General features: G+C 53.6%; 1 protein-coding gene across 1 annotated transcript in view; it reads left to right on the top strand.

Moving 5' to 3' along the window:
* Positions 1-18175, top strand: part of VWF (von Willebrand factor) — a 142723-nt gene that overhangs the window by 20994 nt on the left and 103554 nt on the right. Inside the window, exons 7-9 of the mRNA XM_069491458.1 lie at positions 14417-14633; positions 16255-16377; positions 17439-17550. Coding sequence (XP_069347559.1) covers positions 14417-14633; positions 16255-16377; positions 17439-17550 — 452 coding nt within the window. The remainder of the gene's footprint in view (positions 1-14416; positions 14634-16254; positions 16378-17438; positions 17551-18175) is intronic.

Genomic DNA, 18175 nt, shown 5'->3' with positions numbered 1-18175 from the left:
GACATTCCCGCTCCCCCTCAGAGTCAGGCTGTCCTGGGCTGAAGGGGGAGGGAGCAGCATGGTTCAGATGGAGTTGGACCCTGGCGGGCACAGGCATCGCCCTTTTGAGACTGTGCTCAGAGACTCACTGTCTGGGGAGAAGGTTCCTTGCAGGTGCTGGAGTCAGGTTCCCTGGGAGGGAGGCGTGTGCACAGGGCTTACCGGGGAGGCTCTCAAGGGCAGCTCTGCAGGGCAGTGAGAGGAGCAGGGTTGCGCAGTGGGACAAGCTGGACTGTGTGCAACAGAGTTGATGGTTCCAGGGGGGCCTCAGCTGATCCTTCAGGGAGCTCTGAGAGCTGGGGCAAGGGCCCACAGCGACCAGCAGGTCATTGGATGTGGGCTGCCTTGGGCGAGGAGGGGAGACTCCTTCCCGTGCCTGGGGAGTGACTCAGCTGTGAGCCCTCGCAGCCAACACTCCTGGCAGCTGGTGGATGAGTCCTCGGCTCTGAATGGGAACCTACACTGCACCAGGACGTCCTTGCACAGTAGCTCTGCTTGACAGTACCACCTCCCTGTCCCCATCCAGTGAGCAACCACACCATTGAAACTGTCAACTGAGGAATCCTGAGGTTCATAAATTTGGAGAGGAGAGCTTTAGTTCCTAGGAAGGGTTGCAGCCTGCAGACTGGTCGCCCCACAGGCTGGGGACCGTAGCCTTTGGTAGAAACTGGAAGCAGACACTTAGAGGGGGAAGGGTGGGACAAGAATTTATGCCAAATGGGTTGGCTAAGTATACGTATTTAACACTTTACAGGAGGAACTATGAATAGTCACAAAGTGGGGGACGCGTGCAAGTGTAGTAAGCAAACATGCGTGTTACATACATCCTGTGTTCACTTTGGGGTGGGAACTTAACATTTAAATGCATTAAACTTAGGCTCTATGTGTCAAAAGGTGAACCAGCAGGACACAGAGGCATCCTGTGTAGCCTCTATAAACCGGCCAGAACCAGCCATGGCTGGTGGTCTCTTATCAGGAAGGAATGCTGGTCCGTTACTGTGTCAAAACCACAAAAAGGGAGAGGAGTCCTGCTGGGCTGGTTTCTGTTTAACTCTTAGGAAAGAAAGCCTAGTGGTGGTTGGTGAAGGATGGGGTATAACGAGGCATGTTCAGCCTTTCGTCTGGTCACGGCCGGGAGCTCAGTCTTTAAGGTTTCTTTGGAGTCTCTTTAGCTAAGAGGGGTTCGTCTAGTTGTTTGCGGGGCTTAGGATTTTTGTTTCTTAAAACCCACAACCACACATGAAGAGGGTGGCCCCTGGCTACTCCTAGGACCACTCCCAGGACCAGGCTTGACAGGCTGCAGTCACCTTTGTCTGGGCAGGCACAGCTCTGCGGGGCACAGGCAGAAGCAGCAGGCACCTGAAGGCGCAGCCATCAGTGGGTGGCAGGGCAGACATCCGTCCATGATTTTGTCCGTCTGGTGAGGAAACCAGAGCCGCAAGAGGTTATGGAGCTACTCAGCGTCATTAGCCGGTGGGTTGCAGAGTCAGGCCCTCCCCCGGGTGTTCTGGCCGCACTGCCGCAGGCCATGCGGGGTATTTCTAAACACGCTCCTCTTCAGGAGTTGGGCCCCATAGACTCTTAAGGTTTCTTTCAGTTCTAAAACCTTTTATTGTGTGTGTCTGTGGATTGGGCTAGGCAGACAGTATACAATAGGTCTCAGTAAATATTTGATGGGCGGATGAATGCAAGTTGGGTGGCGTTATTTATCTAGGGATTGTGACCTCTGCAATAATAATTCAGGTTCCTTCACTTGCAGAAATATGATTTACCAAATGTGCACATAAATAGAGAAATCCAGCCCTCTCCTATTCCAGAAACAAAATAAAACCTCCCTACCTTAGCATGAGAAAGCTTCATTATTAGCTAGTTACGAATTCAATGAGCCGTCTTCATTTTCATGGAACAATTTGACCTCTGACCAAGGAGCATGTCAGGCCCAGGAAAATATTCTGGGTTGATGCTAAATCCAGCTGCCTAAATTGTGAACACAGACAATTTCCACCTTATAAACAAGCACATTCCAAAAGCCTTTTTTCCCTGGGTTTCCAGGGTTTCAGTGGCGCTGGTTCCTCTGGCTGGTCTGTGCACATCTGTGTCACCTGGATCGTAGCCCAGGACGAGCACTGACAAAGGCGTGGAGCTCTAGCACCACGACACCGGTGCTGTCGTGGGGAAGGGAGGAGTTTCCTCTTCTTTCCAGTAAAAGTTTGAAATGTCTGAAGGCTGCCCTTGATAGCCCTTGACTTTCTCTCACCCCTGGGCCTTGGCATTGTGCTAAGGGTGTGGCTTTGGGGCAGGCCATTCCTGCCTTTGCAACTCTGGGCAAGACGTGCCCCTTCTCCATGCCTCAGTTTCCACATATGTAAAACAGGCCTGGGAATAGTAGCTGCTGGGGCCGTTGAGAGGGTGAGAGAGAGAGAACACGTGTAGAGAGTTTAGCCCAGAGGAGCTCAGCTCTATGAGCCATTATTATTGCCCTTAGTATTATCACTATTATTAGCTGACCCCGGCATTCTCCTGCCGTCCTGTGTTCCCCACGGTGCTCATGCCTGAGAGTGGGGGCAGGGAGAAGCAGGCCAAGCTCTGTAATTTAAGCATAAGTTCCAAAATTCATTTTTTTCTCTTCCCCTTCTCCCAACTATAACCCGTTCCTTTGAGTAGCTGAGCACAGCGTGAGGTTAGAAAGAAGGTCAGGTGCCCAGACATATCCACACATCCAAGTGGGTGAGTGACAGGAGCCAGCTTTTCTTCTAGAGCTGCTTATTAGCCCAGATGAATTTCAGACGAAGTGCACTCGCCGTATGGTGTGCAGTAAGCAGGAAGGATTGTCACGATTCCTTTCTGTCCTTTATTTCCAAACATACAGCTCTGTTGTTGGCTGGTGGTTCCCTCTCTGCTGCGCTTCAGTGTTCTCCGGGCAGCGGTGAGATTAAGGGGGTGGGCGCCTCAGCTGGGGAGGTGGGGTGGGGGTGGCCATGGTTGCACCTCCAATACTGAAACACATCCTTGAGAGCTTACTTTATTTTGCAGACATATTTCAGTGCAGAGTAAATACTTGACAAGTGTTCCCCCTCCCTCAGAGTACAAAGGAACAAGCTCATTTACCCACACGTAGTGGGAGGTGAAGACAGGGTTCTCAAGTGGAGAACCTGATACGGAGGTGGGGGAGGAGAGAGACAGGGGGAGGGAGGGGGGGGGAGTCCAAGAGATGCCTTGTTTGCCTCCCGGGCACCTTTCTGAGGCTCGGGCTGTGCGCTTGCCACTCTCTTTGTCTCCTGGGTGCATTGAAGGCCTTACTAACCAGTGTCCTGGGAGCAGCTTAAGAGATCGGGTACCAGTTTCTTAGTGTTGGGCTGAGGCCCCCAACCCCCCACACCTCCCAGAGGCACAAGCTCCTTCCAGCCCAGAACTCCTGGTGTCGGGTTGTTTACCTGAGAAGAGAGGCCGGCTTTGTCCTCAGCCAATCGGATTGTGTTTGCCCCAGCCTGGAGCGCCCTCATTGGCCGGAAAGGACAATGACTCATCTCCAGGGAGGTGATTAATGTGGTCCTTGGGATTGTTCACAGCCTGTGGAGTCCCACTGGGCCCCCAGGTTCAGAAGTCAGGTCTGGTAAATGGGGCATTGGTTACAAGTGTTTGCCACTGTGGCTCCAAGGGCACATTTGGAGTGGCAGAGTGTTCTGTGGAGGGGACCACATGGACCTCAGAACTTTCCTTGATACCAGCCAGAATCTATTTATTTCCCCACTTCTCTGGTGCTTTCCATCTTTTTAAGGCGTAGCAAGGAGTCAGCTCATTCTGAGAGCTAGGTCATATTACTTATTACTTATACCTCGGGGATGAATGTTTCCTTGTTATGCCAACAAAACCCAATGCCTCTCTCTACTGGGACTGATAATGGCTTGTTTGATTGCATGCAAATCTGCAGTTTTTCCAGCTTTTTAAACCAAGGGCAGGACTGCTGGAGTCTGGAGCCCCATGCCATGAATACTCAAATAATTGATGTCTGTTTGCAGGAAATTCTGCTACACAAAATACATTTTAGAAAGAAAGATCCTTAGGTCACTTAAAGAAAAATCTGGCCAGTTTGGGGAATGTCTGCAAGGGCTGTACCTTGTAAAGGGCTCTTGGCTTTGCCCTGCGGTCCTGTCTTCAACGTGAAGCCCGAGGCTCCAGGAGGCTGGACTGGGCTGCAGCCAATTAGAAAAAGGCACCTCTTCCTCCAAGCACTTCCCCACCACCTGCTGGGATAGACATTATAGCAGTACATGTAATGGACATTTATACACATGTATGCTGTCTACCGTGTGCATGGGAGTCACTTGGCGTGTTGCTGTGTGGCCTCCAGCATGACATGCGATGGCTTTGGCCTGGCTCCCTCTGGGAGATACGGTTGCTGCACCATGATCACCGTCCTCAGCACCACCTCCCCCGGAGTAGGGGGCCTGATTCCTGCTTTCGCTGCTGCTGTGAGAATGTCGGCTCACCTCCTTGCTTCTGGCCCCAAGAGTTCTCTCCAGATGCCTCCTCAGATTTGATCCCCAAGGTGACCAGTCTTTACTGAGAAAGCTGAGTGTCCAGCTATCACTCCACCCGCGGCAAATCAGCCATCAGCAGCATCGGCCTCAGGTCTCTGGAGCAGAAGAAATTTCTTTTCGTCCATGTTAGGGATCTTAGGCTCATAAAAGCTCAGAGTTGGATGAGACTCTAGTAGGTATCTAGTTCCAACCCCTACCCACAGCATGAATGTTTCCATACACAATGCCCAGACAGACAGGTTATGCAGTGACCTTGACTTTAAGAGTCAAGTCTTTGAGACACCCTTGCTGGATCTTTCCGGCCACCTTGTGGAGCTAAGCCCTAGGCTGCCCTCCTTGGCTCCCTGGTAAATCCCTCCTTTCTTTTCTTGCCCATTTGAAGCTGAAGCCCTATCCCTTGGTGTCCCTGAATACTGGAGAAACAGCGTCCTTTCTGCCTAGTTTCTCCAGGTCTGAGTCAGGAGCTCACATCCAGTTGTCCTCCCATTGGTCGCTAAGCTGCCCCAGATTTTCTACTTTCCACAGGTCTCTGAATTTGGTGTTTATTAGGTGAACACAATCCTTATTTTCTTTTGCTCTACATGTCTTCACATTTTCTCATCTCCCCAGTTATCCTGCAGAACTCTCCCACGTCCTCTGAAACAGCATGCTGTTCACCTATGACTCCTCTTCCTCCCAGGAGATCTCCTGTCCCTCACGAGCTAACATTTGCAAACAGTTGCATTGACTTTGAATAATCATAACATGTCTCTTCAAGAGCCCAAAGAGGCACATAAAACACCCGTGCTGTTGGAAACAAAGCAATTCACTCTTCATGTCCTCATTAAATATTGCCCAAGCCTTTTATTTGCAAAGCCCTTTCTGCTATTTCTGCTCACGGTCTTGCTGGAAGGGGAGGTCACAGGCCTGGAGGGGACAGTTAAGCTCAGATGGCCTGGCCCAGGTGCTGAGTGCACTGGCCAAGCTGGGGCTAGCTGTCCGGGCCCATTGGTACCATCCCTGCTTCTTCCTGCCTCTCTATTCACTGCATTGGCAGATTTGGCCTGGAATAGACTTTTCTTGGCGATTGGGAAGAATTTTGTTACACTCATTGCTTGGTAGAATAGTGATTCATAGAGACCAGTTGTCGGGGGAGAGTCTGGCCCAGGGGAGGTCAGTAAATCTCAAGAAAAGACCCTCGTAGTGTAGGATCCCAGAGGAGCTGGTTATCGATGTGGCACCGCGACCTGGTTTTACGGGCAGAGCGCCCACCACAATGCCTGGGGAATGCTCGCCTCAGAGCTGGGGTTTGAACACAAGCACACACGTAGCTTTTTCCCTTTCGCAGAGTGAGAACTGTCTCTCGAGTGTCTCTTTCCTGAGCCATGGATAGGCTGAGGAATGAGGACTTACTCCACGTGCTTTCCTGAGGTTCAGGAATCCAGGCGGCAGTTCCTGGTTTGGCTCAATTCTCTGCGTGTCCTTGTGTAAGTTCCTTTCCTGCCTTGTATCTCAGTCTTCTCTCTCTAAGGTAAACAGAGCTCTGCCGAACACCCACATGGGTATGTACCCTTCTCCTTTACAGCAAATTTGCTCACCCGAGGACAAGGCAGGAGCAGGGGCAGGGAGCTGCTTGGTGGAAGCGCAGTGACTCAGCCACTGCTCCTTTGGGGGTCTAGCCTAGTGGCAGACATCAGCGACTGCCATGGGGCCTCACAGGCTGCCCTTGAGTTAAGGAGAACTTGGCCTTTTAGGTCACTTATTTGACAGACTGTTGAGGAGGGTTGGATGAGGTCCTAGTACCCAAGCTGTCAGTTCAAATGCCTCCCTGACATAACAAGCTCAAAATCCCTAACAAATATCTCTTAGGTGGTTTCTTTCCGTTTTCTTTCTCCCTGGTGAGGACCAGCACCAGCAAGATCCTGATGGCGCCCATCATTGCGTAAGATCAATTAAACCATGAAAGAGAACAGCATGGATCTGTCTAAGGCCAGTAAGTGACAAATCACCAAATGAAAGCTAAGTGATAGGAAGCTCAGGGGACTCAGCGCCTGTCTCAGAGCTGTCTTTCCTTGCTGGGAGCAGGGTGGGTGGGGCGCTTCAGACTGGACTGTTTCTCATCCCCAGAGCTTGGCACGCCCCACACTGGGAGCCAGGGAGTGACTCCGGGCCCTTGTCCTTCCAGCTAGCAGAGCCTGCTCAGAGGCCTCCCAGGAGCCCGAGGCAGGGGTGAGGAGGGGCCTTTGGAAAGCTCCTTGGCCAACGCTGCGGTGACATATCTACTTACGGTGCTTCTCATGAGTGCTGTACCCCAACTCTCTTACAGAGAGGAATGCCCAACTCTGCAAAAGCCAGTCGTCTGGTGGCAATCTATCAACCAGTTTCACGGGGTCTTTGTGAGTCAGAATCTTGGAATGTGGGTGGGAATCTCAGGCCAGCCAGAAGTTATAAATAGAAGCAGCAACTCTCCCCATCCGACCTTGCAGGCTGACCAATGGGAACCCTTTCTTGCCACAGGGGTGAATTCTTGAACCCACTACTTTGGAGCAGTTCAGGCTCCAGGCGCCTCCACACCTCCTCCAGGGGCTGCCGTAGGGCACCCACCCCAGGGCTGGAAAGATCAGGGCCTGCTGAACAATCTTGCACTTCATACAGGGGACTCTCCTCTCTTTGTTCACTTGGGTCCTAGGAGTGCCCCTCCCTTCTCCTTTGTCAGCTGCCTGGGAGCAAACACAATGGCTGAGCTCAGACCTCTGGCTGCTGCTCTCTCCTCCCCCTGCTGCCACTGGGGAGATGTGCTTGTTTTCTCTCCCCTCCCTTGCACCGGCCTTGTGTCTCCGGGGAAGAGGCCTGGTCCTCCTTAATGAACTGAAAATGTGATTAAGATGGGCTGCCACTGGGTCTGCACAGCCACCCCGGCATGGTGAGGTCATGGGTGCCGGGGCTGGGGCTGCTGCTCTCTCGCCAGCTCTGGCAGCGCCGACAGGAGTTGAAAGAAGACAGAAGTAGTTGATGCCGGGCCCTGGAGCCAAGGAGATGCTGGAAGTGTGCAAATTAGCTGGCATTCATCTGTGCCCCTGCCAGAATGGCTTAGCAGAGAGCCAAGGAGGAGTCAGTATGGACAGCAGGCAAATGATGGTGGTTACAAGCACTTAATTGCCTTCCTGGCATCATCTTGTTCAGTTTTACTGTGCAGCAGCGGCCAGGGTAGTCCGGGTACTACTGTCTGTGTTAGATCGAGTAGGTGCAGCTGTGAGAGGCGGGACACCTAAAGTAACAACGGCTTACACAACGTGGAAGTTTATTTTCCTCTCTCGTGTAAAGAAGCTCGGGGTAGGATGTCCCGGGTCTGTGCAGGATCTCATGATGTTGGGATCCAGGTTCCTCTGTGTGGATTCCCACATATGCTCCAAGAGGGCATCTCAAGCTTCAGGCAGCACAACCATGTTCCTGCAGTAGAAAGAGAAGGGACTAAGGAAGAAGCAGCCCCGCCTCTTCAGGACACTTCCTGGATGTTGCACAAGACCCTTCTGCTTATAGCCAATGCTGAGTCACATGACTGCTCCTAGCTGCAAGGGAGACTGAGAAATGGAATCTTATTCCCAGTGGCTATGTGAGCGGGTGAAAGCTGAACACTGAGGTTCTGTCACCAAGAAAGAAGGGAAGAATAGACACTGAACAACTTTCAGTCTCTCCTGCACTATCCCTTTGCACAGGCGAGGAAGCTTGTTTGTAGAGAGAAGAGATAATTTTCTTTTTTGGAGGAGGGGATCGTGAAGAGGGGTGTGCAGTTTCTTTACTTTTTGTTGTTGTTGAGGCAGAGTCTCACTCTGTCACCCTGAGTAGAGTGCCGTGGTGTCATTGCAGCTCAAGTGATCCTCTCACCTCGGCCTCCCAGAGTGCTAGGATTACAGGTGTGAGTCACCGTGCCCGGCTGAGATGGTTTCCTTAAAGTCACACACTTTGGAAGCAATAGGTTGGGATTCTAGCCCAATCATGCATCTAAAAACTGGAGTGATATCCGCTACATACACTGCCTTCTAATCCCATCGTTAGGGAACGGGGTGAGGAAGGTGGAGCAGGAAGCCGTGTAATTTGTGGTTTGGCGTGGACTCGGGGTGTGTGGCCCTGCTTGGTCACTCCATCACTAAGACAGTGGTTCTCAAACTGTTCAGTCTCAGGGACCCCTTTGCACTTGTAAATGCATATTAATGACTTTATATGATTTTGTTTATGTGGGTTATATCTCTTGATACTTACCATATTAGATATTAAAACTAAGATACTTAAAACATTTATTAATTCGTTTAAAAATAATAAACCCATTATATTTTTTTTTTTTTTGCAAATAACATATTTTTAAAATAAAAATAACTATAAATTTCAAGCAAAAAATTTAGAGAGAAGAAGGACATTGTTTCACGGTTTTGCAAATCCCTTCGATGTCTGGTTTCAGGGACTCCTGTCTCTGCTTCTGCGTTCAGTCTCTTGTGACATCACATGCCAGGTAGCTTCTGGAAAACTCCACTGCACACTCGTGAAAGAATGAGAGAAAAAAGTGCAAACAACATGTTAGTGTTGTTAGGAAACACTTTTGTTGTCAAGGACCCCTGAAAGGATCTTGGGCATCCTAGGGAATCCCTAGACTACACTTTGAGAACTGCTGTCCTGGTAAATTCTTTCTCCATGCCTCAATTTCCAAATCTGAAAGGCTGTATTTATGTAGCCTTTCTCTGAGGATATTTGTGTTCTTTGAAGGTGTCTTCAGACCTCGAAGGGCCAGTCTGTGGTAGTGAGCGCCGAGGTGGTCTCTTTATTTAGGTGGGGCGGGAAAGAGGGCCACTGTGGACAAGGAGGCGGGGCTGGTGTCAGCCTTTCCTTGGAGCCGGGAGCGGGGCGGGAATCCGTAAAGGGCCTTCTGGGGTCCTGCGCGCCAGCAGCCTCACGCGACTGGTGGGCCGTGAGAGGCCCGTCTCCTGCTGTCTCCCCGGCCACTGCTGCACATGGCTGTGCCCAGTTCCACTCGCCAGCTCCTGCAGTGGACAGAGTGACCCGGGAGGAGTGGGAGGAGTGGGAGGAAGGGGAATTTCACCCAAGGAAGGGTCTGAGGGCTCAGGCAGAAAACAGGAACTTATTCAAGCAGAGCTTAGTTAGGTTTGACGGGGGCCGTACCTACCTGCTAAGAGAAGCTGAGGCCACCAACCTAGTAGAACAAGGTCCCAGAGGGCAGCTGTGGCTTTCCTGGGGCGTCTGTTGGCAGCACTGGGCTGGAGTCTTAGGGTCTGGCCCCGCCATAATGACTCTCTTTCTCCTCCTACCTGGGCTTATGCCATCAGCTTTACCTAGTGTGGCCTCCCTCCTGTCCTGCAACCTAAGTCCCACACAGCGTGCAGGGCCCGGTTCAGACTGCCCCCTTTCGGAAAGTGTTTCCTGGCATTGCAGCTGCAGGTTTCTTCCAGCTGCCACTGGCTGTTCCATTGGGAAGTCCCCTGTAAATGGGGACCGAGTCTTCAGGCTGCAATGTAAACATTCCCATGGAAACACCTGGTTCAGGTGGGCTGGATGCCACTTTGGAACTGGAGAGTATGACTGACTCATGGTTGTGTGCGTTACTGTTGGGTTTGGTCCAGCCTCACTGCCTGCTATGTGCACCCTGGGAATACAGCTCCTGTCTTTGAAAAGCTTGCAGGGAAATGGAGGAGGAGGCCACAGAAACGGATAATTTCAGTACAAGAGTAGAGGCTCCCGGAGGGCTATGGGAGCTCCTAACCCTGCAGAGTGGGGAGAAGGGAGCTGGTCAGAGAAGCCTTCCTGGAAAAGGTGGCTCCTGAGCTGAGGTGTGGAGCAGGAGGCAGCAGGGCCAGAAGAGGGGATGGGGTGGGGCAGGTTCCCCTGTTAGGTTCATGAGGGCTGGGAGCGGGTTTGCTTTTTATCGTATTCCTCATGCCTGGCACAGCGCCTAGACATAGTAGCGTGCAGCAAATGGAACAGAACATCAACATACAAACTATGTTCAGGAAACCATTGATAGTGCGTGAGATGGGGAGCAGGGAGGGATGAGACTCGAGATGTAGGCTGGGGTCAGATCGTGGAGGGCCTGGCCTCGCTGCCTTCCCAAGGAGCTAGGACATTGCCTTGTAAGCAGGGCTGGGACATCCATAGTCAGATGTGCATTTTATATGGACTAGGACACCCTGCTGGAGACCGACAGGCCACACAGCCAGTGCTCGTTAGTGAGAGTTTTGGTCACCACCTGCCTGCCAATGTCTCTGCCATGAGTCTGAGAATACGAGATGTCAACTCCATCTTGGACATATTTCTGTGTCCTGTCTCAGGGCCTGCCCTGGCATGGCAGGGCTAGCTGTGGTGGAACAGAGAAGCTGGGAGCAGCAGGGACAGCACGCTGAACATACCACTCTGGTACAGCTGCGGGTGAGGGTGGGTCCGGCTGTGGGTGCCGGGTGGATGTGCAGAAGTCTCGCCCAGCTCCCAGACTGTGGTCACTCTAGTAGACCAACTTCATGTCAGGGCTGACCACAGGAGGACTGAAGGACAAGATAGGAGGACAGATTTTTCCTTTTGTTTCTTCTGAGGAAGAAACTCGAGCCAGATTTCAGGTGTGTATGGCGGAGGCCAAAGGAATTGTTCTAAGAAGGGAGGTGGCTGTTTCGGCAGAATCCACTCCCCTCCCGCAGGCAAATATCAGAAAACACGCTGGCTAAGGCTTTCTATAAACCATTTAATACCCTAAGGGAGCTCCCAGGAAATGAGCTGGGGTACCATTCTTATTTTTCCTTTGGGCAGGGAAAAGTCTGCTGTGGCCCACGGGAGACGGGCCACGCTGGGCTGCATCTCACCGTGGCTCCGAATGGGAAGGGTGCCTGCACTCCTGGGTCTCTCCTTCCTCCTGGCGGGTGCTGTGTCCTGCCTAGTGAGAATCCCTAGTTCTTGGGCCCCGTGCCTGCAGGAGCTGGTCCTGGGCAGCAGGGACTGCTCAGAGCCACCGTCCTGCAGCCCAGGTGATGACAGCAGTCACCAGAAAAACCCCAGGGAGTCGTCTCTTTGAGTTTTTCTCTAGTTTCAAATTGTGGGTGGGGAAAGAGGCAGACAGGGGCCTGGGCATCTGGCCCTGGCTGGGACACCCTCAGCTGCCCTCCAAGAGGTCAGCGACTCCCTTTCCTGAGTAGCATTTCTGGTGGGGTAGGTGGGGTGGCTAAATGACAGAAATAGACACAGGCCTCAGCCTACTTCCCTGAGCCTCCACTTGCCAGTAAAGGTGGAAGTTCTTAGACTTACCTGTTACGAAGAAGAGAGTTTCCCTTCCCACTACTAGAAAGAAACCCACTTTGTTCTGGAGGAGCGTGAGCCTCCCAAATAAAAGAGTCACAAAAGCAGCCCCTCTCTCCCCCAAGTGCCGCCCAAGAATGCTAGGGAAGTGATAATGTCGCCCCAGCCACCGTTCGTCCTGGTACAGCCCAGGGAGACAGAGACCAGGGGAAAGGGACAGAGTGTCTTCCATCCTGCTGGGGCCTGCTTACCATTCTGGTGAGGAAGCCTTGTGGCAGGAGGGATGGTGGCAGGGATCTCTGGTGGCCAGGAGATGGATGGTGATGATGGTATGGGGTCACCATTTATTAGGATAAACCCTTTACAGGCATTAATCTATTCAGTCTTACTGCGGTCCTACCGGATGCGGCTGTGATTGTTCTCGCTGTCCTACGGAGGAGGAGGGCGGAGGAAACAGCCCGAGCTCACACAGCTGGCGCGCGGAAGAGGCTAGACTGTCCTAATGAGGCCAAGGCAGGCCTGCCCACCCCTGCTGCTCCTCCTGCTCTTCGTCTTCAGAAGCCTCAGTTTCCCCTTGTGTTAAATGCTCAGGGTGGCCAATGAAAGGCCATTCGTAACCGCCCGAGACGTAAGTGGTCCCAGACCCGTCTTCATTCACTGGCAGCCCACTCGGTGCCGGCACCGTGGTGTCTTCGCACCGGCCCCACGAGGTAGTGTGAGGTCGCTGTCCTTCCCGTTTTACGCGAGGACACCCTTCTCTGACCAGGTGAGCTGACTTGCCCAAGTCCCCACCAGTCAGTGGCAGAGCTGGGCTTTAGGCCTGGGCTTTCCACAGCCACCCCGTGGGGCCTGACGGGAGGGAATTCGGCAAGCGGGGCCGTGTGGGGGCTGCTGTGGGCCGTGGCCCCCTGATGCAGAGGGGCTGGTGACCCTCCCCACGAGGCTGCCTGCTGTGGCTCCGCAGGGTGGCAGCCCTTGTGGGCGGCTGCTTTTCTAAGGTGCAAAGAGAACCGGCCACGCCCAGCTCTGTTTGGGCCAGCTGGGCCCTGGACCTCCCCACTGGGCACCCCAGGGGCTCTGTGACCAGGGTGCGGCTGGCTGTGACACTGCTCTGCTTGCCTGGCTCTGCAGGCCAGGTTGGGGGCAGAGCCCAGCATGGGGGGGGGGCGGGGGCAGGACCCTGATTTCCCCAGGGCCACACACGTCCCTGATGCTGCCAGGCTGGATCCTGAGGACAGTGAGCAGATAGGGTCAGATTTCTATTCCTTTGGGTTTTCCATGGTGCCACAAAAGACGCAGCCACGGGCCTGGCTCCCAGCTCCTGGCTGTTGGTTTACATGGCGTGCTCTGGCGTTTCTTTGTACAATTTGAGCAGATTCCATTTGTCTCTCCTCAAAATGGGTAACTTCTTTCCTCTTTTTTACTGTCCCCTTTCCAAACACCGGCTCCAGCTTATCCTTTAGGACTCAGCCTTTCCATTTAGGTACTCTTGTCCTTTGCTCTCTTTAGTGGAAGATTATAAGTCCTTTCACCAACTACCAGCTTTCAGCGGACAGCATGCATGTGCGTGAAAGAAGTTACGTGTGAATGAAATTGTGGGGATGGTTTATATCGACAATGCCATATTGTGTCCAAGCTGAGACGTCATTGATTCTAGGAAACACCAATGTTCCTTGTATTGCTTAGAAAGAAAAAGCTGCCAATTGAAATATGCACCCCAACTTCAGGGATATTAAACTGTGAAAATTGTGCGTTTAGACTCATTAACAGTCAGAATGTGGAGCTGTTTATAAGTAAAACATGGAAGAGTGTTTATATTAATGAGGTCGCAGAAGTAATAAGTGACGATAATTCCAAACCTGTCTTGTGCTGTTAGGTTGAGGGTATCAACAAAGTGGCAAAACCCAAGAACAGTCCCTGCATGGGATATTCATAGAATCCTAGCATGTTGTCGCTGACGGGGACAGGTCTGGTCCCAGCAACCACGTCGGGGACTGTTCGAGAAAATGCCATGCTGAACCCCTTCCCCGGCCTACTGAGTTCAGATCTCTGGGGGTCGGGTCCAGGAGCCCATACTTTATAGAACCCAGCACCCTGCCCCTCCTCATTTCTAGCGAGGAAGACCCGGGTCACGGAGGGGAGGTGACCACGTCAGGGCAAACACTGTTGCTGACCAGCATTATTGGACCCTGCAGCCACCAGGCCGACACCAAGGTCTTTCTGCTCCTCTCTGTCCTCTTGCTTTCATGGTGCGCTGCCCGCGACAGCGGGTCCAAGGCCTGAGACTGCGTTTCCAGGGCTCGGTCGCGAATGTACCCTTAGCCTTGGCCTACGTCACACAGCGTGAGTCCAGGGCCTTCCCTTTGCTGGATGGATTGATGACTTTAACACATGCTGATAAGCACCTACTAGGTGCTAGGCACTGTCCCAGGTCCTGAGGGAGCTTCCTTGGTTTCCCCAGCAGGGCTGAGCCTCCTCAGCACCAGTCTCAGGGAGACCCTCCAGGGACGCACCGCAGGGCCCAGGCCCCCCTCCTGCAGCCCCCACTGAGGCAGCCCCTTTCCCTGCAGGGCCTGTGGGAGCAGTGCCAGCTCCTGAAGAGCACCTCGGCGTTTGCCCGCTGCCACCCTGTGGTGGACCCCGAGCCCTTCGTGGCCCTGTGTGAGAAGACTCTGTGCACGTGTTCTCAGGGGCCGGAGTGTGTGTGCCCCGCCTTCCTGGAGTACGCCCGGGCCTGTGCCCAGGAGGGGATGGTGCTGTACGGCTGGACTGACCACAGCGCGTGCCGTAAGTCACCTCCACGCTGGGGACGAGCAGTGTCTGCGTGGTGTCGCTCAGGGTGCTGTGGGGCTGTGTCACGAGCATGCACCTTTACTGCACCGCAGCAGTGCCGCAAAGCCGCCAGGTCCCTGGGCCCACTTCCGGAGTGGCTTCTGTCCCCGGCCACCTGGTCCTAGGAGTCTCCTCCCTGAACAGGCCTCAAGGCCCCGTGTCCTGCCTCTGTCCTCACGCCGCACCTCCCTCGGCGCCCGGGCTCCCTTGGGGAAATCCATCCCCCATCTCCTGGGCTCACAGGATGTTCTCCGCTGCCGACTCCAGTCTCCGCAGTTGCTGTTTCAGCTTCTGTCTTCACTGCCTGCCTGTCTGAACTGACGAAGAGCAGGGAGTTGGCCCGGCTGCGCAGGCGGCCATCTCTGAGGGACCAGAAGGCTTTTATTAAGTTCCTCCCTCTTATTCAATCAGCCTCCTCTCCCCAGGCTCGAGGCTCACCATCCTTTCTGCCTTGCCTCGTGGGCCATGTATTTCACCTTCTAATCTCCTTGGGTTCCTAAGTCATTGTCACTGTCCCCAGATTACCGTGATTAGTAGAGGTTTCTCCAGTCACCTCGCAAGAAGCCTCCTCTCTCCCCAGACCTCCCCGTGAGTGAAAGCCGTGCAGAGGGCCTGTGACAATCACGCAGATCACGCAGACGGGTAGGGACAGAGCAGCTGCCGACACCTTTGCCCGCACGTGTGTTTCAGTGTGTGGCAGACAGCTTCTCGGTCCCCACTTTCCGCCTTGCCGTGGGGTGTGAGGAAGGAGGGTGTCAGCAGCTGTCTCTCCTCTGTAAGGCGAAGGCTGTGTTTTTAGTCTTTGAAGGTGGGGTGGGGCAGATACCTGACGTACCTTGGAGAAGGGGTTTGGGGCAACTGTTTGGTGACGGGAAGCCCAGAAAAGTGTGCTGTATGTCCTGGTCCTTTAGTCTGCCTGTGTGTCAGCTAGCCCCAGGGCAGAGAGAGAGAGAGAGAGAGAGAGAGAGAGGAGGAGGGCCAGTCCTTGCCCGGAGGAGCTGGGTCTGGTGGGAGCATGGGGAAGTCTCAGGGTGTGAGGCTGTGAAGAGAGCCCTGCAGCAGGGGGAGTAAACGAGAGCATCGCCACGCAGGCTGGGGGGGCGGGGGGTGGGGCACGAACCGAGAGTGCCTTGTGCTGGGCGGGGCATTTGACTGGGGCCAATTTCAAGGGCAGGAGGAGCCTTCAGAGGAGGGATGTGTGGGAGGACATCATTGACTCCTTGCTTGGTCCCAGGAGGTCATCCCTTTTCAGCCTAGGGGAATTTAGCGTCACCCTGAAAGGCTTTTAGGTGAAAGGGTGCAAAAGAATCAGAACAGGTGACGGAGGGGAAGTGGTGGTGGTCCAGGTGCCCCGATGGATCATAAGGGCCTCACGAGACAGAAGAAGTTCCTTCTGGGGAGGGGTCTTGGAGGAGCACATGGGACGCTGGGGCTGAGATGGCCCCTGGAACCCTGAAGACGGGGGGTGGGGGGGGGCAGGCAGAGGGGCAAAGGAGGCTGTGAGTATGGCGTGGCTTGTAGGATGCCGCCCTGGTGGGGAACCGCTCTGGGAGACGCCTTTGGTTTTCCCTTTCAGGCCCGGCATGCCCTGCTGGCATGGAGTATAAGGAGTGCGTGTCCCCTTGCACCAGGACCTGCCAGAGCCTGCACATCAATGAAGTGTGTCAGGAGCAATGCGTGGATGGCTGCAGCTGCCCTGGTAATAAACTTCCCACTTTATTTACAAATCCCAGACCCTGCCAGTGCCCTTGGCTTTGGGAAGCCAGATGAAGGCCACTTGTGTTTGTTCCCCATTGCTGAAATGAGAGGCCTTTTATTTAGTTTTTAAAAGTCTTTGTACAATGTGATCAGGATTGAGCTGGTCGTTATTTTTAATTTATGTTTTCCTGTTGTACTGTATCCATGAAAGCACTTGTGTCCAGAGAAACAGGAGGAGGGTCTGGGCCCCAACAGTGACTTTGTTTGGGAGCTCGTGGCCTGATCTGAACTGCAGTTTGGTTTTCTCAGTTAGGTGTCAGGGCACTGGTCTGGGAGAAAGATCTTTAAAAAGTTCCCTGGAGGCTGGGCACGGTGGCTCACGCCTGTAATCCTAGCACTTGGCAGGCTGAGGCGGGTGGATCGTTTGAGCTCAGGAGTTCGAAACTAGCCTGAGCAAGAGCAAGACCCCGTCTCTGCTAAAAAAAATAGAAAGAAATTAGCTGGACAACTAAAAATATATAGAAAAAATCAGCCGGGCATGGTGGCACATGCCTGTAGTCCCAGCTACTCAGGAGGCTGAGGCAGAAGGATTGCTTGAGCCCAGAAGTTTGAAGTTGCTGTGAGCTAGGCACTCTAGCCAGGGTGACAGAGCAGGACTCTGCCTCAAAAAAAAAAAAAAAAAAGTTCCCTGGATTTGCCACGTGAGCTCAGCTGAAAAAGGGCTTTGCACTAGAAAGTCTTTCTCAAGGCAGACTTTGTGAGCTCGGGTAAAAAACTGTTTAGTTATTGGGAGTGAGTTCTGTGTGTCTTGACTCATAACTGCTGCACTAGAAGACCCTGAGCAAATCTCTTGACTCCATTTCTTCACCTGGAGAATGGAGACTAGTGATCACAGCGCTTCAGTTGCGCTCTCAGTGTGAAAGGTAAACATCGCAGGACAGGTGCTTTGAGCTCGCTGGAGGAAGCCTGAAGCTGATGATCAGCCACGGCGAGTCTATAGGGGTGAGGTGATGAATGATGATGACAATGTTGAGGTCTCTGCTTTGCTGTCTTTGCACCCAGAGGGGAAGCTCCTGGATGAAGGCCGCTGCGTGGAGAGTGCGGAGTGCTCCTGCGCGCATTCCGGGAAGCATTACCCTCCCGGCGCCTCCCTCTCGAGAGACTGCAACACCTGGTAATTGGGCCACATTGTGCGGGTGGGGGGAGCTGCCCCGGGGTGGGTGAGTGGAGCTGGGGCCGCAGGGCCGCAGCAGGTGGCACAGCGTCTAGCCTGGGCCGAGGGAGAAGAGACCGAGGTTGGGGTCGGGGTGGGGATGGGGGATGCATGGGGCAGGGACCGAGGGGGCCAAGGATTACATGACAGATAAGCCTGGAAGAGGGGGGTTCAGGGAGGGCAGGGTCCTGTACACGCACACATCTCTAGCTGTCCCTGCAGACTGTGCTTTGATAAATGACCCTGTCTCCCTGAAGAGGGACTGTATAACCATCAGCAAGCAGCGCACAGGTCCTTGTCTCCTTCCATCTCTTACCTACTAGGTGGTAGGAAGCGGCAGTGCCCTGTGGGAACTCGTCCGTGGCTCCCTGCAGTCGGCCAGGCCCAGCCTGTCTCCTGGCTCTCCTTAGCTCAAGTCATCTCGGGGAGCTCCTCTGGGTGTCACCTCTGGCTGGCTTTGCCTGTCCCCTGCACAGCAGAAGCAATGACTCCCCTTTGGTCTCCAGCCCCCACCACTTTGCTGTCTTTCCCTGTGTGGCAGCCTTTGGCGCTGGCTGAGCCCCCGGGGTCTCAGTCAGCTGTTGGA

Source organism: Eulemur rufifrons, chromosome 16 (genome assembly GCF_041146395.1).
Source record: "Eulemur rufifrons isolate Redbay chromosome 16, OSU_ERuf_1, whole genome shotgun sequence".
NCBI classification, from domain to species: domain Eukaryota; kingdom Metazoa; phylum Chordata; class Mammalia; order Primates; family Lemuridae; genus Eulemur; species Eulemur rufifrons.
The sequence above is the reverse complement of the archived record's forward strand: the minus strand, read 5'-3'. Positions and strand labels throughout refer to the sequence as shown.